This window comes from Polypterus senegalus, chromosome 15 (assembly GCF_016835505.1).
Source record: "Polypterus senegalus isolate Bchr_013 chromosome 15, ASM1683550v1, whole genome shotgun sequence".
Taxonomy (NCBI): Eukaryota; Metazoa; Chordata; class Cladistia; order Polypteriformes; family Polypteridae; genus Polypterus; species Polypterus senegalus.
In genome coordinates, this window is record NC_053168.1 from 105,582,138 (window position 1) to 105,607,798 (window position 25,661).

At 36.7% G+C, this 25,661-nt stretch overlaps 1 protein-coding gene across 2 annotated transcripts; it reads left to right on the forward strand.

Moving 5' to 3' along the window:
• Positions 1-164: 164 nt before the first annotated feature.
• On the forward strand, positions 165-18,305 carry elp6 (elongator acetyltransferase complex subunit 6). Of its 2 annotated transcripts, XM_039736908.1 has the most exons (9): positions 165-357; positions 755-830; positions 5,978-6,056; positions 6,307-6,377; positions 11,575-11,705; positions 14,269-14,467; positions 14,602-14,748; positions 16,450-16,543; positions 17,631-17,719. In XM_039736908.1, the coding sequence occupies exons 2-8, from the start codon at positions 777-779 to the stop codon at positions 16,492-16,494; spliced, it is 726 nt and encodes a 241-aa protein (XP_039592842.1). In that variant the 5' UTR covers positions 165-357; positions 755-776; the 3' UTR covers positions 16,495-16,543; positions 17,631-17,719. The 2 variants fall into 2 exon arrangements, with proteins under 2 accessions (XP_039592842.1, XP_039592841.1); XM_039736907.1 differs by lacking the exon at positions 16,450-16,543 and having other exon boundaries at positions 17,631-18,305.
• The last annotated feature ends 7,356 nt before the right edge of the window (positions 18,306-25,661 follow it).

Genomic DNA, 25,661 nt, shown 5'->3' on the forward strand with positions numbered 1-25,661 from the left:
TTATTAATACCAGTGTAAATGTGTACTGCCAACAAAGTTTGATTGAGCTTTAAGTTATTTAGTGCTTCAGGTCACAATTTGGATTGCAAGACTTCTTTGTAGAACTGGTATGTCCCTTGGCACTTTCCGTATTTCTGCCGTTCAAAGAAGGAAAGTGTCGTAAAGTGAATCACGTGCGAGTAAATGCGTTTTTGAACCAGCAAGCTACATTCGCCAATGAAGTGCAGACAGAGTCACAATCGTGCATTTTTCATTTGAACGAGTGGCATTGAGATGCTGACGGCCCCTTTATATTCATTATCAGTATATACTGCTTGCAGAATCACAGGATATTTTAAGTGACTTGAGCACTTAAAGGTATTGGGCTTAGATTAGTGCATTAGAAAGTTAGTTTCTGTTGCTTGCTTCGTTACGGAATACTGCCCGTTATTCCCGGAGTACAGAACTTGGTCCGTGAACCTATAAAGTCATACGGAGTACAACTGTAGTAAGGGCTGTTACGAATAAAGGGATGGGGATTATTGATCCTGGCGTGTGAGAAACTAATTGATGAGTAAACAGGAAGGTATTGCGTATAGTAACTAGTACTCCATTAGTGAACGCCTTTTTTATCTTTGCTTTGTCGGTGTTTCCGATGCCTCCAAATTCATTCACTGCTTACTGAAAGCTAGCTCGATGTTAGCCATCCTGTTTTCTTTGTGGACAAGTAAAGTTGATTCACCATTAATAGTCACATCCCTTTTTCCATTAATAGGGTTTACATCATACTCATCAAGATGTTTGCTGAATTGAACAGTATTTTAAACTGGAGCCCAGACAAATTTGAAAAGGTAAGCAGTAAAAACTGAACAGCCTTTATTCAGTACTATCTGTGCTACCTATAAAAAAGATGGTTTGAAATCTTAACAGTCGATGGTGACCTCAGCATATCCAGCGCTAAACATTTGCAGTGCACCGTCTATTGGAATGTAATTTGTAATGCATGTAGTAATAAAATGATTTGCATTTATTCATTCTCACAGATGGTGCATCATAAATAATAGTACTGCTTTTATGAATCTCATACCAAATGTTATAAAACAGAGACAATAGTAACTGGATACACACAAACATACAGCCACTTGTCCTTTTATTAAGGTGGATATGAAAGCTTGCTAGACCTGAATTTCATCTCAGAGGGCCTCTCTACCTTGGTGAAGTAAGGTACTTCTCACATTGGGCCTTAATAGCTATTCCTTTATAGCACCTATGTTTTAATTAGTGTTTTTCAAGTAAATGTTGCTCTCAAAACACTTGACATGAAAAACACAATGGATTTTGCAGTATTTTGTTAAATGATTTGCTCAAGATCAAATTCTCATTAGCTAGTAGTGCTTACTGTATACAATGCTCTATGAATGCTTATCCAGCTGTGTTGCTTGCACTCTTTGCAATGTTCTCTATGTGTCTTTCTGTAAGGCTATGTCATAATATTTTGTTATGAAACCTGCAAGTTTCACTTATATTCTCTTTATATACCTTTGGTTGTTGAAACTAAAAATATGGTTGCCATTTTTATTGGCCTTTATTTGGAGTTATTAAGATGCCACAAAATTATACATCAGCTTGCTTTACCTGATACTTTGCAACATTTCAGTCTGATGTGTCCTCACTTAACATACAAGAATTGCGACTCTTTTCACACCCATTCCTTGTGTAACGTGGTTTTGTTCAAGCCTAGCCTATAAAGGTTGGTGTGTATAATTCATTTTATTGAGCAATTGTTCATAAATGTTTTCATAGCTAAAACACTTCATAATTAGCAGTTTAAGCTCAATGTGCAAGGTGTTTATTTTCAAAAGACATAAGGAATACATCCTTCATTTTCTTAAAGTGCACTGAATAGGATTCTGTCCTGTAATCTCTGTTGTAATCCTATATATAAAATAAACCTAAATTACCAGAGGTGGCTTCAGTAAGCCATCCCCGAAACCAACAAAATGAAAAGGTTTTCCTACTTTTGGTATAATTTGCCAGATCATAATAGTATCAGCAACAGCATAGGGATTCCTTACTGGTTGCAATAAATTATTAGTATTTTAAACATTTGTAGCAAAGCACAGTATATGGATGGTGCAGTGGTAGCGCTACTGTCTTGAAATAAAGAGACTGGAGTTTGCCTTCTGGGTGCTCTCTGCATGTACTTTGCATGCTCTCCACATGTCTGCGGTTAGGTGCATTGATATTGCTAAATTGACCCTTTTGTGTGTTTTTACCCTAAGATGGGCTAACACCCATTCCTGGACTTGTTCCTGTTTTCTGCCCCATGTTTCGAGATATAAGCTTCAGCCTCACTCTGCCCCTGCCCTGGATATGGATGTTTAATCATAAGTATTTTTGAAAAATCAGTGTACATGTATTCACATTCTGTATAGCAAATGAAGATCTGTTACAATTTTCCACATATTTTAATGTAAAACAACAGCAGACACTTGAGTGTGTCATCTGTGCCTACTCATCTTCTGTTTTACATCCTTTTTCTAAAATATTCTGCAGCATTACTCCAACTTGGTACATTATTAGGTTTCCAAAATATCGATCCTTCTATATTATATTCAAATAATAGTTATTGCTAGCAATATATATTTGTTTAATTAATTTATTAACATTAGTATAATCAAACAGTCAAAAAGAAATGAACAAATGTGTCAAAACAACACAGTTTTTACTGACATGTAATGAAAGTTGCTGATGGTCGGCACAATTATGATGCAATGTAATTTTACATATTTTATCACATGTGTAGCGCCAACCGTTTTTGCCTTAGTTCCATCATGGCTGACTTTTTCTCGGCACATGTTCTACTTAGTATGTCTGTCAACTTCATCCACTTTAACATACAGCACAAGTTCTTTGAAGTTCTTTGAAGTTTTTCATTTCTTTAATGTTTGTTTCTCAGAGCTTAAACCAACTTTTAACTTTCCTGTTACATGCATGGTCATTACACTGTTTTTTATTTTGCATTACCCACATAAATGAAAGCCAGAAAGTGGCGTATGTATGTGTGCAGCTTACTTTGTTTTGTTCGTAAAACCAACAAGTAATATACAGGTTATACACCAATCTGCTGATTTACACAGATAGATCAAAAACTGGCCATGTCTGATCCACTGTGAAAAAAGCAGTGAATCACTAAAAAGAAAGCAGTGCATCACTAAAGTGTTTGAAATTCTTGGCAACTGGGGGCCAAAAAGTGGTTGCCAGTTACCTCAAAATGGAGGCCAATGGCAACCTGGTAACCCTTACCTACCAGGTTCAATGGACATAATCTTCATTGTGTTATACTGTATATCCTGACTCAATATCAAGATGTTTAGTCCTGCTATGTTGACTGTCTCAGGTTTAAGACTGTGACTAAAATGGTTGATAATTCAGAGGCTTATGATGTTATTAATTCGTTCAAACACTGTTTAGCTACAGGTTGATAACATCAGTTCTTTACAGTATTAATCTGAGCAGATAATATTGTTCAGTCAATTCAGTCTTTTATATATATATATATATATATATATATATATATATATATAGCTCACATACTGTACTTGCTTTTCCCTTCTGTTTATTTCCTGAGAAGTGACGCTTTTTTTTTTTTTTGTGCTCAAATTTTTAACTTTCCTAAAGCAACAGTGTAAACTGGTTGCATGCACTGCCCAGTGCCTTGACTTACTTCCATTGGGCATTCAGGCACCTCTCAGATAAAAGTAAAAGAGAGATCAGTGAGAGATTTCTGAAATTTATTTACACAGTGCGATCTGTTTGAGATATGTGAATGAAAATCAAACTGTCTCATCAATTTTCTTTTAAAGAATAAGCATGCCACATTTCAACAAGATTGGTCCATGGGGGTACGAGTTGTTTTATACAGAAAGGCAGATGTGGGATATCGCAATAGAAGCTTCACCCATGCAAAAGCATCTAAAAACTGCCAAGAAAGACTTTATTAAGGAACTGAAAATAAAATGTAACGTATGTAATTGAATGCAAGGAATTACCATTCACAAAATACATTATATGTTGCAAACCTTGCTAATAAAAAAGAACTAAATGTATGTTGTGACCATCAGGGGGCATACAGCACCCAAGACACAACAGACACTGAGCCCAAGTCTGGCACACAATACACTTTTATTAAGCGTAGGAAACATTTTCCCTCGGCCCCCCACCCCCCAAGTCCTTTTCCCTGTCTCTGTCTTCTCTGTCTGTCTCTCTCTCTCTCTCTCTCTCTCTCTCCCAATTCCACTCCTAACTCAAGCTTGGTCCTCTTCCTCCCGACTCTGGTTCCCAGAGTAGTGGTGGCTGGTTTTTTTATAGGGTACCTAGAAGTGCTCCAGGTGTCTGTCTGATCTTCTGCAAGCAGCACTTCCGGGTGTGGCAGAAGCCAAACGTAGTAGGGCCATGCTGGCTCTGCAGCACCCCCTGGCATCAACCATGGAACCCAACAGGGCTATAGCAAAGTCAGCTTCCAGCATGCCCTGCGAGAATCCCTTTATCCTCCTATCTGGGACCTGCCACAGTGTATAGAAGATGTATAGTAAAGACGTAGCATGTGCTAAATGTATTGAGTACTTTGCAGAGAATATAAAGCACAACATGTATTGGGACTGCAAAGGAGAACTACTTCTCAGTCATTAAAGGCTTTGGAAGTGATAATGTGCTTGTACACTGTAGGCATATTTCTTTTGTTGTAGTGAAAGTCTAGTTGAATTAGTTGACTGAAACATGGCTTTGTTGATAGAATACTAAACCCAATAAAATCAACATTTAATAATGCAGACCAGCATAACTGGCGGGAAGATAACATCTGTGCATTGGGCCAAACACAACCAGCATTAATATGAATGCATGAAGTGGAGAAAGTGAACTCCTAAGAAGAGTGATGTGGGAATATGTATTGCACTGTTGTGATGCAAAGGTTGTCTAGGCGGAGAAACTATTGCTTAAATTACTCATCAAATGATAGTTTGCTGACAGTAGTTTGTATGAGGTCATCTTGACAAAACAACCTTATTGTACATATTTCAGGAATGTTTTGTATTTAGTTGAGATCACACTTCAGCTGTCCATATCCATTTCACAATGTGAATATGGCTTTTCTGCACCCAACAGTATAATATCAATACTGCACAATTCATCTCATGTCTCAATGTTGGAGGATTTGTTGAGGTGAACCTCAGAAGGCCCTTCTCGCAAGCAGTCTGATATTGAGCTCTGTGTGTGGCACTGGCTCATCTTGAACAAGAGGGAGAGGAGTATACATGATGATCAAGTGACACTGATATTTTGTTTGCCAGTGATACTTACACTGCCTCAAAATCTAATGAGAAGACACTCAGTTTGTGATTGTATATTGTTTTGATGTTCTTACAAAAAAATAATTTTAAAGGTTGTGCAGAAGACCAATCAGCAGTCAGAGGCCAGCCCCAATTTGAGAAGTGCAAGAGCCAGGCAATAAAAGAGGTAAACAGGCTTACAGGCACAGAACAGAAGACACAATAAGTCCTTTTATGTTATTTTAGCAACTAAAAAAGTTATTTGGCTGCCAAAAGTTACATTTAAGGAGCCAGTTGTGCTCAAGTAGATATTTTAGTCTGGAGCCCTGTATTTGTTCTTTGTAATTAGTAATGATTCACTGGGAAAAGGTGAAGAGTTTATCGCACAAGGTCACCAGAGCTGCACTTTTTATGTTGACACCACTGAGCGACTGTTTGTTCATAGTTTCACTTGCCCTAGTTCCTATTTTAGAAAAATGCAAGAGTTTATATTGTTACAGGATAACTTTCTTTTGTTGGTCAAGTGAAGGTGTGGTGGTGCATTCTAAAATATGTTTTAAAGAAACATTAACACCTGAAGAAGAGAGCATGGAAGGGGTGTCTGGTATTGATTGGTGTACTGTATGCATTGTACTCTGACCTCCAAATTTGTTTTTCCTTGTTCATAGGGGCAGTGCATTCTATTGTCTGAAAGCAAGACAGATGGATCCTTTCTGATTCATCACTTTCTCTCTTTCTTCTTGAAAGGTACCATACTTCTCTTGTTTATCTGTTGGAAGCTAACAGTGTTCTCATTGTTTCTGCCCAGTTAGATGCTCATAGTTTTGTTTTAAAGTTTTAAGAATTAATTGAGGTCCAGCCCTCATAACAGCTTCTCAAAATTCTTGTGTTCATTGCATCTGATCAAGAAGTTAACATTATGTTCACTTAACTTTTTTCCCCTCCTTTAGAGGATTTGATTCACAGTGCTGTGGTATATTTATCTGTTTATTTTCAGCTCAGTGCAAAGTATGTTTCCTGGGATTGGTGCAGTCATTCAGCCATTACAGTACAGTGGCCCAGAAACTGGTAGGTGTGGAGTCCATTGCGAGAATTGCAGTTTTGCTTGACTTTATCATCAAAACATAATTATAAATTATAGAAGTAAAGATGATGCAGATACTTCAAAGTGTTTTTGATTCAGTGTTCTATCCATTGGCTTATTCTGATGCTGTATACTAGTTTGAAAACTGCTTCATGCTTCCTGTTGTTTCTCCCTTGATCAGATAGTTAACTTTGCTTAATGTTTAATTAATGGATAAGTTTATGGAGTTACGTGTAGTAGAGTGCCTAGTGATTAAAGCTGTAAATCATTTAGTTCCCTGAACAATCATATTTCCTTTCCCAAAGTTTTTTATTAAACATTCACTCATTAATGCAGATAAGCAGTCCTGCACATTGGTGCTCATATAGAAACATGAATACCAAAGTACATTATAGTAACATGTTCAAAGGGCAAAAATATTCAATGCATTAAATACATTATCTTTGCAGACAACAGTGATGTTATTCATTCAGGGTAAAAAATGTTCTAACATGACTGTTATATTTTGTTTCTTGGTAGAGAAATAAGTGCTAATAACTAAAAATCAGTAAATACACAACTAAATAAAAACACAGTGATATGCAAGTATAATATTTAAATGTATTATATAAGTAATAAGAACTTTTCATATATATATATATATATATATATATATATATATATATATATATATAATTATTTCAATGACACTGCACACAGTATGAAATACTGCTTAAAAATTAAACCTGTCATAAATGAAAATGAAGACGTCTAGGTTCAACACTACCAAATAGCGTACTGTACAATCCTTGGAAAATGGGGTAGTTGAACATCAATATATATTACATCCCATGCTAGGTATATCAAGTATTATTTATTGGCAAATTAAGTTCTCAAGACGGAAGTTTGTTTTTATAAACTGGCCAATTCCGGGTACCCTGGCAGGATTGCAGACATTCTTTGTGGTTATTATCCCTGTTTATTTTGCCTAAGTTTGTGTTTTTAACTGCTGTTGTGTTTTGATCCCTTGTGTCCGTTTCCATTTCCACTTAGTATGGAGTTTCTTTATTATCGAGTTCCATCAATTGTTTTGTTTTGCTGTCTACAATCTGTTCGCCTTTGCTTCACTTCCCTCTTGACCTGATAAGTTGTGGATTGTTGTGCTGGTTTATCTTTATCATTTTGACTGATTCTCTTTTCTGCTACCATCACACAATTTTAGTGGACATGCTGCAAAGAAGGCATGTGTTTAGAGTGTTTTATAGCTATCAATTTCATTTGTACAGAGTTCCTGCTGATCTTTCGGAGTATTGAGACCTGTGGATTATTTTGCATACATTTACTCTGGTTGAGTAGTTGGTTTACACCCAAATGATCTATATAAAATAAAAGTCTATTTTAATGCATCCTGGTTTTTCTTATACTCTTTGGGTTGAGCCACCACTCTTGAAATTTCTCTTTTCTTAGTCACCCTTCAGTACATTTTGTGTATTTCATTTTTGTCTCTGTTGTTCATTTGACCTTTATCTTCCTGATATTCCTGAACAGGTTTCTGACACGTATTAACCCTTTATGCTATTTCTTTAATATGAATGCTATGTTACCCTAAAAGTATTCTTCCACACCTCAGTAATGCCACCTTAAATTTCCTTGCATCTCCTCATCAGCGTCTTTGTTTTGCAGATGTGTCAGTCAGCACTGGCAGCAAGCAGCTTGCTATCCCATTCCCCACAGAATCAGCTGAAGTCAGACGCAAAATTCTCACAGCCGTAGTCTCTTTATCTGGGGCGTTAGGTGTCTAGAATTGTATTGGGTAAATGATATATCGTTATTTGAAATACATGCATTTAATGTGTGTTTTGTGTCTACAACAATCTGTGTTAATGTAGGATGACAGGAAATGCGAGGCAAGAAATGTTGAACACATAACTAAAAGAGATACTTTTTCATGTTATAGTAATAATGACAAAATGCTGAAGTTAATTGTATATCATGTGAATTGTATATCATGTGAAGACTGAAGTCCAAATAACAAAACAAGTGCGCTTTTATTCAAGAATATCTCTCTATTATATAAAAAAATCCATAGATACTTTAAAGTCTCACGAGACTAGACTTTGTGCCAAGAGATTTAACCACGCCCAGGGCCAGAAATAAAAGACAAAGAGTAGATGACAAAGTAGAACATTGTGAAGAGGTTCCAAAATGTTGCCGCGATACACATGCAGAGCAGGTCAGAGATAATGAAAGTACTAAAATTTGAAAGTCTCAAAAAATGATGGTAAAGATCGCATTTGTGCAAACAAACTGAAATTATTACTCAGTGAAATAATGGAACAGCTAAAAGAGATTAAATATATTGTTCAGATTTAAACTTTAAGCCGGAGACTTGTAGATCGTCGAATTCGTGTTGCCATCAGGGAAAAGTAGTGTTTCTTCCCAATGAAGAGGCATATCTGCGAGAATGAAAAGATTTGTTGTTTTGGTGAAAGTAAAATCCACATACATGAGAGGCAGAGATACAAAGTGGCTGGCATGTAGTGCAGGCCGGGGGCTTGGCAAGCAAAGTGAGCAGGGGGCAAGGCCCATTAGTGACCAAAGAAAAATAAATTTGATACACATGTTGCTGCCAATGTGTAAAAACTGAAACCTAAATATCAATCAACACAAAGTAGACATGTCCACTTGGCTGGTGCAGAGGTAATAACTGCTGTCTTGTAACCAAGAGGTTGTGGGTTCGATTCTGGGTCCTCTCCACATTTACCGTTTTGAGTAGTGAGCTGCTATTATTACTATTACATAATAAAAACATACATTTACATTTGATTTGAGTCTGTAACACCTGGTGTAAATTTTTGCTACTTGTAAGAGTTATCACTTTTTTTTTTACATTCAGTTTTATTCTCTCTGCCACGTTGATCTGGTACAATGAATTTGCCTCTCCGTCTCTGAGTTTATGGTGTTTATCTCCTTTCTTTGCATAAGGGCAGCAATGCGCACAGTTGGTACTGTGGTTGATGCCTGGTCTGAACTATTTGTTGTTCCGGCAATCAAAGATGTGATGCTCCGTGACCATTATCAAACTATCATGCTTCATTTGCGCTTTGACAATTTGAATTTTGCGTCAGACTTGACTTCAGCAGCCTCGGTAGGGGATGGGATAGCAGGCTGCTTGTGCTGATTGACACATTTGCAAAACAAAGATGCTGATGAGGAGGTGCGAGGCATTATGAATATTTTCGTAGGCTTCAGGGGTTCTAATGTTAAAAGCATATTCATCATAACAAGTAAATCATAACAACATAAAATAAAGGCAATATTAATATATATACCAAGGAAAACGCATATCTCAAAATATTCAAACTATTGGAGCATAACCTTTTTTGTTATAAAATACCTTTGCAAACTAAAATACATTTTCAACCTCCCCCCCCCTTTTTTTTTTCTTGAGGGGAATGTGGATTCGGAGGGTATCAGTTAGTAAGAGCTCTGAACCAGTCCTATTAATATTATAAGTTGATAAGAGCCAAATGTCATAACTCTCCTATGGAGAACACAAATATGTCCAGGATTGGTAAACAAAAACAAAAGAAAAGAGAAAGCAGTGTGGTGTGGAAGTGATTAAAGAGCCATGTTCTGTGGAGGTTCATATAGAGATTAGTAAAATTTAGAAATTACTTCATCCCGTCATCCTTGAACTAGAATCTGGGTAGGCACTTTTTGCCCACATTTTCATAGAATAATCAACAGTAATATAACATCAGTGTCTTCCAGAGAAAACCTCTGTCAGCATAGCAAGTAAAGGTTAATTTCTATTTTTTTAGAAATGAGATTGATCAGAAAAAAAAAAAACCTGAAATCAACTCAGAACTCTGAATATCAGATATTTCGAGAATTTAATCAAAATGTTATTGGCTAACTAGAAAGATTAGATCTTGCCTGAAGAAGGGGTCTGAGTTGCCCCCAAGCTTACATATTGTAATGTTTCTAGTTAGCCAATAAAATATGTAATTTTGCTTAACTTCTCACCACATCCATAATTGCTAACATGGTACAACACCTTAGTACTACCAGTTATTTTGAAATACTGTGTCCATAGTATATTTTCAGCAAATACGCAGTTTAATACAAAGTACATTTCAGACAAAGAAGTCCAGTCACACATCATTTCTTGGGAATATTACAGCATTTTCAGACACACGAAGACTTCTTTCAACACGTGATCACAGCATATGTCCTTAAACAAGTCTTATACACTAATAAATGCAGCATTTTACATCTTGCATATATCACAGCTCAGTCCCCCACTTAAACACTGTTTTCTCACTTGTGCAACTTCACAGCAATTTGCCACAAAGCTGAAGTAGTTACAGATGCCATTCTGTGTGCCATCTTTGTCAGTTAAGTGTGCTGTGAAGGCTGCAACACCTCTGAAACTGCCATCTTCTTAACACTTTTAAATGGGTGGAAAAGGGGCTACAACTCAAACCATGGTGAACTGGAAGTGCATTAGTAATGTAGGCTGTAGAATCTATACCATGAAGAATGAGTACCGAAGTAATTTTTAAATGCTAAAATAAATACTTATTGATGTTTCAATACTTTTGACAACTCTACTATACACCCTGTTAAAATTAAATTCCAATTTATAATTTTTTTGTCGTCCTGCACACTAAATGCAAGCCACAGGATGATCAAGCTTTTAGTCCTGCAGTTCCCAGATTAGGGAACTCCCTGCCTCTTCATATTAGACAGTTATCTTCAGATGCTACTTTTAAAAATATTTTAAAGAAGTATATTTTTAAATAACATTTTATGTGCGGATTGTATTTAATTGTCATTTTGACTTTCTTATTTATGCTTTTTTATTTTGTCCTATTTATTTGTTTATTTTTTTAATAAGTTTTTATTTTAACTTATTGTATGTACAGTATTTTAAGGTGTCATGAAAGGCACTTATAAATAAAATGTGTTGTTGTAGATGTTAACATTATTGTAAAAATGTGCATATTGATTGGGATGGTACAATATGGAACAAAGTTTACATTTAATCAATAAAATATTTTCTTTCGCATATGACTAATTTAAGGTGGCTTTCTAGATACAGTATCTGTAATTTACTTTTTTCCTTACGTGGTATCAGTAGTATTTATTTTTCAGAGGTACCCATCTAATTATTGATTTATCTGACTTCATTGCTAGGGCATAAATTTGTTGCAGGCCCGAGAAAAGGGTCAGCTGGTGTTCTTTGAAGGTCTGTGTAACTCACTGGACATGCTATTGCCTGAAAGTGATGCTTCTGATGCAGAACCTCAGCCACTTGGCTTTCTTCGGTATGAATTGAATGTTGAGTCATCTCTTTTTTTTTTTTATAGTCATTTAATTTATGCCTTTAATCTGTAACTTCTGAAAGAGTAAAATATATATGAAATATTATTATAGATAAGTAGCAGGATTTTCTTTGTATTTTTTAGGATTTTTTTTTATCCATTTTTCACCTGCATAATAAAAGGGATTAGTTCTAAATTCCTTAGAGGTGGAGTGAACTGTTTCTTTTATATAACGACAGTGGAAATATTCCTGTAAACAATATTGTGTTTTTTAAGGAGAGTGGTGGCAACCACTAATGTTACTATAGCTAAAATTAAAATCCAAACCTAGGAGATCTCAATTAAAAATCCGCTTTCCATTGGTAGGTTGAGGTTTTGGATTTATTTTGTTTTTGACAGTGTTAGCCTGATATGAAATGTGCACTTTGCAGCACTGTCATGAAAATCACCCTCGCTTTCTTTTTTACACTTCTATATTCAAAAGTTTATTACAGTTTCAGCTTACAATTGTGAATCTTTATTTAGCATCACATTTCTCCAGACAGATTTTTCAGATTGCCTCAAAGTCTTCTCAGATCATTTCAGTAAACACTCTGTTCATATGTTTTTATAACGCCTGTTCTTTCGACAACAATGAAACTGGCATTCTTCTCTTCAGTGAAAAAGTATTCTTTTCACTCTCAAATTGAAGAAATCCTTTTATGGTTTAAGGTTATTATTTAGCTGTGCTAACACAAGAAATTTGTCTTCTTAGTCACATTCAAATAGACTACAAAAGAAAAGCACAAAGGGTCAAAAATTCCAGCAAATCTCAAAGATGTTTACATTTGATAGACATTTCATCAGTAAACTTTATTTCCTGTGATATTTCTTGTTAATAAACTATTTGATACTGGGAAGAAAGGAATTTTTGGAGTAGTTTGTGCAAATCTTTGTAGGCGAATACCCTGCCTTCTGCATTTTACAAATGCTTCTCATCACCTTCATGGTAATCCTTTGACACATGCTCATCAAGTCATCCGCATAGCCTTCAATAATTTGGTTCTGTATCTTGTTTAAGATATTGATTAATACTAGTGCTGGTCTATAGCTTACTATTTCGGTTGGTTTTGGTGGTTTTCGCCTTAATGACCATTACTTCATAGAAATACCCATAATCAACTGACAGTATAAATGGGCATCATATAGTGAGGATGTCCACATTCCTGTAGCCTTGCTGTTCTCTCACTACTTCAGTTGTATAGTTTTTTGTGAACTTATTTTCTATACAGTTTATGTATGTATTTTTGTAGTAGTAAGGCATCATTCATAATTCTTCACATACCTGCAGGTAATCTGTAGCAAAACAGTTTAAACAATTGAATTCTCCAGCCCTGCTCACATCACCACACTGGAATGTAGTACATAAAAAAAAAAATGAAATGCTGTATAGGGAAATTTACTTGTCCTGTTGCTTCTCAAATGGGCAAAATAAATGTTTTTTGAATTATCAGTATGTTAATGAAAAGTAAACCAAAAGACTTGCATGAGTGACTTTTGATCTGAAGACCTACTTCTTCCTGTTATTCAAATAGTCACACCCAAGAGTCTGACGTTTTTTGTTGTTTTTTTTTTTTATACTATTGAGCAATGTATTTCTAAAAAAAAAGTTACCTGTTTTGAACAAGTGACTAGATGACAAACATGTGAATTGTGTGACATAAGAAAAATATCATTTTTGGGTGGAGTATTCCTTTATGCACAAAATTATAGGCAGGTACATATGGAATTTGCACTTGAACCTAAATGTGTTAATGTGCGTTACAAATGCGTATTAATGCGCAGACATAGAAAAAACACACCTGGGTTAGTTCACATTTCTTTGTGTGCAAATATAAATCAGCCCTAAACAAATAACGGCATGTTTGAACACACACACACTTTGCAAGGAAATTTGTAGCCACAAGAAATGTTTTGTTAACATTTGTTTGGAATGTTTCCCCTTCAGGAAGGAATACAAGAATACTGTTTCCAGTTCACATAAGTTGAAATCTCCCATCACAAGTTTTTATAACTAGATGAATAAGCTTCTAGTTTTGCGTAGTTGAACAAATGGTTTCAGTTGTAGTGCCCCATTTACAAGCAATGGAATATAAACTGATGTAAAAAGACTTGATTACAGTTTTGCAGCATTAAGAGCTGGATTTATCCTCTTTTCTATTAGAGGATCTTGCAGATGTCACTGTCATCTTCTAGTCTATAAATACTGACATTTGCTCTTCACTTGTAGCATGTAAGTCATTTATGATAAAAGCATCATACATATTTTTATGTATGATTGCCAGTATCACAGATTATTTCTTTACTTTTCCCTGACCAGCTCTAGATTGAGTTACCTGTTTGTCCACTGTAATGTTTGTTTAGGACAGTTTTGACCCCTGTCATCTTCCGTCTGTCAGTTCTTCTCATGCTTTCTTCACCATTGTCTGCTTGTACCTTGAATTTTGATCTGCTGCTATTCTGCTCTGTCTTTGAAAAGTATCAAATAATGTTTTTATTTAGATGTTCTATCTTCTCTTGTTCTCAGGTGGCCTTCTACTGACTTGCGAAATCTGTTTGATTTTGTCAACTCCTCTCTATCACAGTCTGAGAATGATATGTCACGGTGGGCTTCTCCAGTGCTTATAATTGATGATTTGAGTGTTCTACTGAGTCTGGAAGTCAGTCCTACTGCAGTGCTAGACTTTGTCCATTACTGCCGGATGGCTGTGTGCTCTAAGCAGCAGGTGAGGAGCTCAGGAGTGAAATTAAATCACAGGGCAAAGGCAGGTTGGCTGGTCCTGTGCACAGGGTTTCTCAGGAAATGACAGTACTCTTCTAACCTTATCTTCATACATTAATCCCTTGTGTCTTTTTATAGGGTAATATGGTAACTATGGTACACAATGAGGATGATCTGGGAGATGAAGATTGTGATCTGGTCTTCCATGCTTTAACACACCAGAGCAGCCTGATTTTGCAAGTTCATGGGCTGAATACAGGCTACTGCAGAGACGTCCATGGTCAGGTATTAATTCAACATTGTTTGGATCACGAGCTGACAGTGTGCTACTTAAGAGATGCTCACCACTTCTAGTTTGTAATTAAATTTGACCTGGCTAGCTAAGGGTAAACTTTAAACCAGATAAGTTTAATATTGGAATGTGCCAATAGCAAGTGTGTTCATGTCCAGACTATATAAGATACTTTACTTACTATTGTAATAGACTAGATTATTCATATTTGCTACAAGTCAGCTTATTCTGTGGCCACTTGTCATTTTCTTGAAGGAAACGAGAAAATGTTATCATTACAGCAACACAGTTGAGAACAAAAGAGGAGAAATTCAAGCTACGAATAAACAATATTGCTTTGCATACCTGCCCAGTTACCTCAGTTTTAGAGAAAAGAGAAAAAAAAATGATTTGAAGAAGTAAAAGGAGAGAAGTAAAGTTTGGCAAAGCTCAAAGAGGACATGTTCAGTAAACATGCAAACACTGTGGCTGTGAGCACAGTCAGTTTCACGCAACTGGTCCAGTAAAATTTGCAATCTTTTGGCAAATGATGACATAAGTATGCAATTCCCATCGGCCAGTGTACTGCTGCAACTTTCATCAGTGCACACAAAGTTTAAATTTGATCATTGACAAACATGGCATGTCATCAAAGATAGAAGCTGCTCCATTTTTTTTTTTAACCTGAGCCAGTGTGGGATAACAATTTCATTATCTTGCTGGATTGCAATGTTTTTCTTAGATTCCGTCAATGTTTCTCAACTTGGATTGTGTTTAGACATGTTGCATTTACAAATTACACTTTTGTCCCGCTAATTTAAATCTGGACACTTTGTTTTGAGAAATGTGTTGCTGAAACCAGTTCATGTGGTGTTGCCAAACCCTTAAGGAGCAATCTTCCTTTCTTTCTACCCCAAACCCCCAAATTCAGCTGTTTTGCTTATGATTACCTATTATGATGTTATTATTTGACATAATCTACAAAGCGAGATTTTGGCAGCAGGACAGTAGTGGCATGATGCACTTGGCAAGCATGCATTTCATTCACTGTACTTATCTGACAATAAATCAGACATGAACTGATTCCACTTTTTGATATAAAAAAAAAAAATTTCTCCAGGCATATACTGGAAGTTAATCTTAGCTTTCAACGTGATGTTGTGAGGATTTTATCATCTAGAGAACTTATTGAAATCAACTTCTTATTAATAGTTGGAAAGGAGTATGGTTGAAAATCTAGAAGTTGAAAAGACTGCAGAGATGGGAAAAGTAACATTGAAAGAGAATGAAAGAGAAGTGAAGACAGGATCACAATGATGGTGCACGAGGGCTGAACCAGAGCACATAAAAAATGGGAACAAATTCCTCAGGACTCGGGACATTGCCTGCACTGTCTGGACACTATAATCAGAAAAGAAGTGGTATTCAGCAGTAATGAATTTTGCTGTATGGTCATCTTGCAGAATAACTTCTTGGTCAGCCTTTTCTTTAGTTATATAGTAAGCTATCATGACCTTGAGATTGAAATTGGAGAGGTACGGTAGGCAGAGCGGTCAGTATGACTTGAGAATTGCAGTGTATTACCTTTCCCAGTATTTGACTGAATACCTAGGATTCTAAGACTGAGAGTTCTTCACTGGACTAAGATTTGTTGATTCAGGAGTTATTTTACCCGAGGGCATTATAAGCAGTAAAATAGTATTTTCTGTTTCTAGGCTGATAGAGATGCAGAGACAGAAATATCATGTGATAGAAGCTGAATTGGAAGCAACAAGTTATGGGAAACGGCTAATGTGTCACCATTCCACAGTTAGTGTCATTGGACTAACAATGCTTGAAGTGTGACATTCAACTCAAGTATTACTTGTTCATCTCCTTAAAATGCTGAAACTCTGTTATATATTCTTCTATTTCATAAAACATTGAAGTCTCAAAATGCTCTTTAACATACATTATGTCCTTTTCCAGGCTATGACATGGCACACAGCACATCACCTCAATTTTACACGCACGCAGTTAGTAGGTGTCACACTCTACTCTGTGTCTCTTTTAGCCATGATAGATGTTTTTGTTGATCATTTCTTAGGGGTGCTTAAAAAACTCAGTTGAGAATATAATTGAGGATTGCAATAGGTCTGCTGATTTAAGGAATCGAGAAACAGTTTGTGTTAGTGCAACCAACTGAGCTGTAATACTAGGCTAATTCAAGCAAGATTAATTTAGCTAAGTCTTGATTTCATAAGCTCCCTTCATATAATATCCCTGATATGTTATTGTCAAAACAAACGTACATTGCTTGCACCAGATTAAATCAATGAGTAAATGTTTTGCTGTTTTTGTTCCTGGAGCTTTATAAACACATTACATAGGAGTTAAAGCTTTTCAGTACATATCTGCATACATTCCAGTGACAAATATACTGTTAACCCATCTGGCTAAAATTTTGTTTTATTTATTTATTTGTTTATTGTTTTTTAGTAAATGGCAAACTAGGCCACACAGATCCATTTATTTTAAATGGGCTATTTTTGAAAAGTAAAATGCATGTTTTTTTTTTTCTAGACAGAAAGCAGTAACTGTCATCTGAGCTGTTGTTGAAATGTGATATACTGAAGAGGGATCAGGTAGAAATGTGTTGTTCCAGCAGTCTGCGGAAAGACTGATCATTTCCATGGCTTCTACTTTTATATTTTACTGGAGCAGAAGCTGGGCCATTTACTGATTCTCCATTGGCAGTTTTTTTCTTTGTGACTTTTTCCCTTGCCAACTACAACTTTTCAACCCCTATTATCTCTTTTTTGGGAAGCCTTTTCCCTCCTGTCTTGATCTGCACTATTTATTGTAACAGCTAGCCTCTAAATGTGAAATGGTCTCTAATGGCTCTTTTTTATTGCAGATACAACTGAGGTGGAAGGATAAATTCCAGTTGAAGAGGGATCATACACATGTTTTCCAGTATAAAGTCCATGATAAGGGAGTGTCATTTTTTGCTCCTGGGACCTCAAGTGCTGTTCTTTAAAAGAGAAATTATACTCAAATTGACTTAATTGTCAGGGGGTATATATGTGTCACCCGGCTTTCTCCAACAGACTCCTGAATTACAACTTTCTCCAGTATTTTAGTACTGGAGTTTCATTTATTTATTATAATACTTCACCACAGTTAAGCAAGAAGAATGTCACCACCATATTCAGAATTTTTTTTTTCCATGAACTGGGACTCTAATGCAAAATAAGAGAAGAACATATTAATTGAAATATGTGCAACAAGACAGAGTTATTTAATGCATTTTGTAGTTATATAAAATGGTAAGCTTTGGCTGCTGGTAATGTTTTTCTGCTGATTTCTCAAATAACATTTCTTGAGTTCTCATTATGTACAGGTTTGTTCAAAAGTTCGTAATTATAAAGTAATTGACTTTTTTCCTTCCAAACCTTTGGTACTCAGTTGGCTCCATTTAAAGGAAGCATCTGCCACAAATGACCAATATCTCTGAAGCTTCATAGTCAGTCATTTATTATGACAGTAATCCAATTACGTATCAAAAGAACTATTAAAAACTTGCCAAACACACCTTCTTCAGACTACTCCTATGCCTCAATCTTCTCCACCTCTGTCTTGGTGCACCTCATCACCTACGCATTCTCTGCCTTTTGCTAAGCATGCCCAAGTCACATTAGTCTGTTACTCCTCAGCACAGCAGTCTTTCTCTTAACTCAGCCTTCATCTTTCTCTCACTCTGTGACACTCCAAACATGCATCTGATCATTCTCGTGTTGTCTTCCCAGCGTTGCTTAATTTGTCACTTTACCATATCTTCTCAACACTTCTCATACAGCTTTAATAAACTTTATCCTTCAGAGCCAGATAGGTCCTTTAGCAGCCAGAATGGCAAACAGTTTTCAGAATTTCCTCCATTCTCCCCTCACTCTGACAATAGTTTCTACACCCATATCTCTGTCTGCACTACAGATAAAAGGTTGTACTTACTCTATTTATATCTCTACCTCTTTAATGCTCCCACTTCTGACAATACCTCAACCACATGCTGCAAGACCCCCTGTCTAAGTCCTGGGATGCACCTGGCTGCTCTCCTGTGCATCGCTTCAAGTGCTACTATGTCTTTGTTGCAGTGCGGTTACCAGAACTGCACACAGTGCTCTAGTTGCAGTCTCACTGGTGATTTGCAGTCATAAGAAAAAGCTTGGGAAATCCTGCTTAATTATTTACTTTTCAACAAAAAAAGATAACAGTGGTATGTCTTTCATTTCCTAGGAACATCTGAGTACTGAGGTGTTTTCCAACAAAGATTTTTAGTGAAGCAGTATTTAGTTGTACGACATTAAATCAAATGTGAACAATTGGCTGTTTTCAGAAATATGGGTAAACTTGTAATTTTGCTGATTTGAAGGCATGTAACTGCTCAATATTGAATACTTACAACACCAAATTGGTTGGATTAGCTTGTTAGGCCTTGAACTTCATAGACAGGTGTGGCCAATCATGAGGAAAGGTATTTAAGGTGGTCAATTGCAAGTTGTGCTTCCCTTTGACTCTCCTCTAAAGAGTGACAGCATGGGATCCTCAAAGCAACTCTCAAAAGATCTGAAAACAAACATTGTTCAGTGTCATGGTTTAGGGGAAGGGTACAAAAATCATTCTCAGAGGTTTAAACTGTCAGTTTCAACTGTAAGGAATTTAATCAGGAAATGGAAGGCCACAGGCACAGTTGCTGTTAAGCCCAGGTCTGGCAGGCCAAGAAAAATACAGGAGCATCATATGTGCAGGATTGTGAGAATGGTTACAGACAATCCACCGATCACCTCCAAAGACCTGTAAGAACATCTTGCTGCAGATGGTGTATCTGTACATCGTTCTACATTTCAGCAAAATTTGCACAAAGAACATCAGTACGGCAAGGTGATGAGAAAGAAGCCATTTCTACACTCACGCCACAAACAGAGTCGCTTGTTGTATGCAAATGCTCATTTAGACAAGCCAGATTCATTTTGGAAAAAAGTGCTTTGCACTGATGAGACAAAAATTTAATTATTTGGTCATCACAAAAAGCGCTTTGCATGGCGGAAGAAGAACACCTGCTACCTACTGTCAAATTTGGTGGAGGTTCCATCATGCTGTGGGTCTAGTTCAGGGACTGGCGGCCTTGTTAAAGTCGAGGATCAGATGAATTCAACCCAATATCAACAAATTCTTCAGGATAATGTTCAAGCATCAGTCACAAAGTTGAAGTTACACAGGGGTTGGATATTCCAACAAGACAATGACCCAAAACACAGTTCAAAATCTACAGGGGGAGAAGTACAATGTTCTGGAATTGCCGTCACAGTCCCCTGACTTGAATATCATCGAAGATCTATGGGATGATGTGAAGCAGGCAGCCATCAAATTTAACTGAACTGGAGAGATTTTGTATGGAAGAATGGTCAACAATACCTCCATCCAGAATCCAGACACTCATCAAAGGCAATAGGAGGCGTCTAGAAGCCGTTATATTTGCAAATGGAGGCTCAACAAAGTATTGATGTAATATCTCTGTTGGGGTGCCCAAATTTATGCACCCGTCTAATTTTATGATACATATTGCATATTTTCTCTTAATCCAATAACCTTAATGTCACTGCTGAAATACTACTGTTTCTACAGTATAAGGCATGTCGTATATTAAAAGGCAGTTGCTACTTTGAAAGCTCAGCCAATGATAAAAATCCAAAGAATTAAGAGGGGTTCCTAAACTTTTTCATATGACTGTAGTCTTGCCAGAATGTCCCTCATTTTGTTTTATTCACCACTTTTTAATATAACCTAACGTTTTATTTGCCTTTAATAGATCCTGTGCATTGTTTACATGATGACAATTTTGTGTCAGCATGAACCCCTATATTTTTCTTCAGAGGTCGCTTCCTGTGTCTCCCATCTTGTATTGATAATTTACATTCCTTTTGCCCACATGTAGCACTTTGCACTTTCCACATTAAACTTAATTTTCCAAGTATTCACCTTAATCCAAGTCTTTTTTAATTGTTTCTGCTGATTCCTCAGTGCCTGCCATTCCTAAAATTTGTATCATTTGTGAAATAAACTATTTTATTACTAACTATATAGGAATCTACAGTATATCATTAATATAAATATATAAATCAGAAAAGGTAGTGGACACAGGGACTCCACTGATGATATCTGTCCACATAGATAATTCTCCTCCTATCTGTACTCTTGCGTCATGCCAGTTAACCAACTTGAGATGCCAATAGCTTCTAGTTTCAAAACCAGTCTTTGGTGCAGGACTGTATTAAAGACTTTTTGAAAGTCAATGTAAATTATGTTGTATGCTTTGCATTTATCAACTAGTGCTGCTCAAAAAGATTGGTTTAGCAGGGTCTTAGTCTTAAGAAAAGTAAGACCCATTGGTGTGTAATTACCAAGATCAATTTTATCTTCCTTTGTGAAGGTTGGAGTCAAATTTGCCACTTTCCAACACCCGGCACTTCTACATTCTGATGTGACTGCTCAAGTATACCTAATACAGGTTTATAGATAATGTATTTCATTTCTTTCAGTGCAAGTGGGCAAGGCTGGATGTTTCATCGTGTACCTCTTCACTGGCTTGCACCGAATATACTCAGCTGGGAAAAGCTTGAAGTGCAAATGCAAAAACAAGAAAAAAGTGGTCCTTTTGATTATTGTGAATAAGGGTTTCTGACATTTAGGTTTAATCACTAAACTGGAAAGTTCAGGTTGCAATTGCCAATATAAGGCCAATTGGAAAAAACAGACTAGCAGCTCCTGGCCTGAGGAGACTTTCACATACTAGATTTTTTTAGTTAAGAAAATACAGTGAGCAATTGATGAAAAATCTGAAAGAATCCTAAAGAACACAAATGTGAGACTTGTTTTAAATATATAATAATAAATTACTGGGAAAGTGTACTACTTATTTTGCAGTGCCCCGCTGACTCCTAAAGAGGACATTACACTGCCAAAAGTGGATAAAATGATAGATAAAAAAGATGAAGGAAGTCAACCCTATCCACATGGCACATACACATTTATTTTACACTAGCTATGGTATGGTGCAGTATGGCAGGTTATAGAATAATTTTAAAATATTTGCTCTTTCCATATGTATACTTTTAATTTTTAATTCCAAATCAATAACCACTAAGGCATGCAGCCTGCCAAAGAGGACTCAGAAGAATGTAAATAAAATCAATACATGAACTTCATATGTCACATAGTGGATATAATACTAGTGAGATGTGATTTTCAAAGTGCCAGACTGGCACTCTTGTGTAGCACGTAGATAGATAGAGAGATAGATAAGAACTTTATTTATCCCAAGGGAAATTCTTTTGTCATATACATGCTCAGTGCAACAAGAGGAATAAAGATAAGGTAATAAAGAGTTAAAAAGATCAGTAATAATAGTGCAAACAGAATAACAAAAGAACTCTAAACAAAATATCAAATAACTATAACTAATAGTTTGTATTATAACTATATAACTACTTTGTGCAAAGCAACAAACAACTATAACAAAAACTATAACAGATATAATAAAATTACAGATTATTAGTGCAAGTGGTAATGAAAAGTGGCTAGTGTTTATGCTATAAAAGAATGAGATAGCAGCATGTGATGATGAGAAGGATCACCTACAGAATGTGGAAGAATTATACAGTCTTATTACCACAGGTAGAAAAGATTTCCTGTGGCTTTCGGTTCTACACTTGGAGGTAATGAGTCTTTTGCTGTGTGTGCTCCGATGACCCATCAAGGAGGCATGCATGGGGTGAGAGGGGTTGTCCATGATACCGAGAAGCTTTTTCAGCATTCTCCTCTCAGACACCTCTGCCAGGTTCTCCAGTCTGACACCCAGGACAGAACCAGCCTTTTTAATCAGCCCACTGCCCCAACACACAGCTGCAAAAAACACCACACTCTCTACCACAGAGTGATAGAACATAGTCAGCATCTTCCTACAGGCATTGAAAGACCTGAGCCTCCTCAATAGGTAAAGTCAGCTCTGCCCTTTCTTGAAAACCATGTTGGTGTTCTTGGACCAGTCCAGTTTACTGTCAATGTGTACCCCCAGGTACCTGTAGTCCTCAACAACCTCAACATCAGTTCCTCTGATGGTGACAGAGGTGGGAAAAGGAGCCTGTTTTCTAAAGTCCACAACCAGTTCCTTTGTCTTTGTGATGTTTATCTGTAAAAAAATTAGCTCACACCACTCCACAAAGCTGTCCACTACCCTCCTGTATTCATCCTCCTGTCCTTCCCTGATACAGGCCACAATGGCAGAATCATCAGAGAATTTCTGCAGATGACATGACTGAGACCTGTACCTGAAGTCAGACGTATAGAGAGTGAAGAGGAAGGGTGGTAGGACAGTTCCCTGCGGCACCCCCGTGCTGCTCAGGATGCTATCAGAGCAGCAGCTCTTCAGCCGGACATGCTGTGGTTGATTGGTTAAATAGTCCATAATCCAGGCTACCAGTGGGGCATCCACCTGCATTTCCGTAAGCTTATTTCCCAGCAGTGATGGTCTGATTGTGTTACTGTATGTATGTTAACTCATGCTCACACATAATGCCTGTCCTCATTTATTTATTACCTGCTTTGTGTCATCATCGTCATCAAAAAGGGGAATCAGGGAAGGGGGAAAAAATATTTTCACAAATAAATACATACACTTCTATATCAAATCACATTTTTTAAGTGATTTGTTGTTTGTAATGCTCCTTTAAACATTGCAGTAAATTGTATCACATTAAATCAGTGCATGTAATAGTGCATAAACATTCACTATTGCTTTTTTGGACAAACCCAGTGCATTTTGATTGTTTCCAAAGGTTCTCATTGAAAGTGTGCTATTGTATGCATTGAGTTATAATATTCCATAAACATCAGGTTAATTTATTAGCTTAATTTATTGACTTGGTGTTGTATAGAATTTACTTAAAGAGAGGATGCTCCTCTATATCTTTTTGTGGATGGGAAGTGGATAGGTGGTAATCAATGTTTGACTTTCTTCTTTGCCCAACCGAAAAAATGCTCTTGCAATGACAGCTTAAAGCTTTAGTCGCGTTATTTGGTATTGATTTTCAGAAAAGGAAACACACTGCAGCCCCTGATTAAAAACACGTTTTCTGTTAGTCATGGTTTTATTCTGAGATTTACAAAATGGGTTAGCAACAGCGTCACCATTTTCTTCAGCCAAAATCCCCCCATTTTAAGAATTTTCTTCCCATTCTGAAAAACTAAATCACTCAAGTATTGTTTCATAATTTACAAACGAAATCCAGGCTGTTTAAAAAAAACAAAACAACCAAGAAGACCAACTTGAATAATGTGGAGCACTGTAGAAAGACATGACTTGGGCATGTCCACTGGATTGACCAGAACCACATCCCAAAAGTAGCTATGATCTGGGAAAAGGAAGTAAGGAAGGCCGAAGACAACCTGGAGGAGCACTATAGAAGCTGAACTGAATTATACCTTTCATGGGGTGAAGCACAACATGATGCCAATGACAGAACAAGCAGATTGTCACAGCCTCATGTTCCGTATGGAACTAAAAAACATAAGAAGAACACAGCTGTGGTAAAACACTTTACATTATTCAAGTGATAAATCATTTTCAACTTTCATGTGTGTTATTGTTTGCCATCTACAAAAGAATGATGTGTTTGAACTATATGGAGGATATTCATAAATGATGGGCACCTTTTTCTATCCAAAATGGGTTAAAATATGTAACTCGATAAGCAATCACATGAATAAAGCACTCTGTGAAAATATTCTTTAATTATATTAAAATTTAATCAACTTACCACATGTAAATCTCTTATAGGACATGGTCGAGAAAGATGCTGGTTAGGTGGGATGATGTTGCTAAATTGCCTTAAGTATGTGTGTGCACACAGACATACGCACATACATAAGTGTGTGTTTACCAAGCGATTTGCTGTGCCCTGTCCAAGTATTGTTCTTAGGCCTAATGACTGCTGGAATAGACTATTGCTGCCTTACAACCCTTATCTGGATAAACGAGTTAGGAAGATGGATGGAAAGAACACTATAAACAAGTAAAGACAGTGTTCTGTGCTCTGATATGAATGGACAGTTACATTTTAAAATTGAACAACTTAATATAGTGCTTATTCCTGAATATAATATACAATCACAGTTTCATTTACCAAGCAACACATTTTAGGAAAGCAAAAGTAATCCTCTGGAAGAGCTAGAAGAAGTGGCCGGGGAGAGGGAAGTCTGGGTATCTCTGCTAAAGCCGCTGCCCCCGTGACCCGATCTCGAATAAGCGGAAGAGGATGGATGGATGGATGGATGGAAAAGTAATCATTTAAAAAATAATACATCAAAACCCATCCTTCTGAGCACTGGTGTCCCCCGACTATCTTGAGTCCACTACTCTTCACCCTAATGATCCATGACTGTTGCAACAGTTACAACATGAACCACATGATTAAGTTCACAGATGAAACTACGGTGATAGGTCCCATTAGTGGTAAAAACAAGAACACTTATAGAGAGGAGGTCAAACAGCTAGTGGACTACTCTAAGAGCAATGACCTGACCCTAAATATTGATAATACAAAGAAAATCACTTATCAGCTTCAGGAAGAACCTTGCCTCCCACCTTCCCCTTAATATTGACGGCTCTGCTTTGGAGTAATTCAGGAGCATAAAGTTCTGGAGAGTGGAGGTAACAAATGATCTTCTTGATCCTAACACACCTCTTCCCTAGGCAAGAAAGGATGGAAGCAGAATAGAGTGTATTGACCACCTGCATCTCTGTCTGGTATTGGGACTGTACTACTTTAGACTGGATTTTCCAGCAGAGAGTGGTAAGAGTGGCTGAGATCATGATTTAGATCATTCTCTG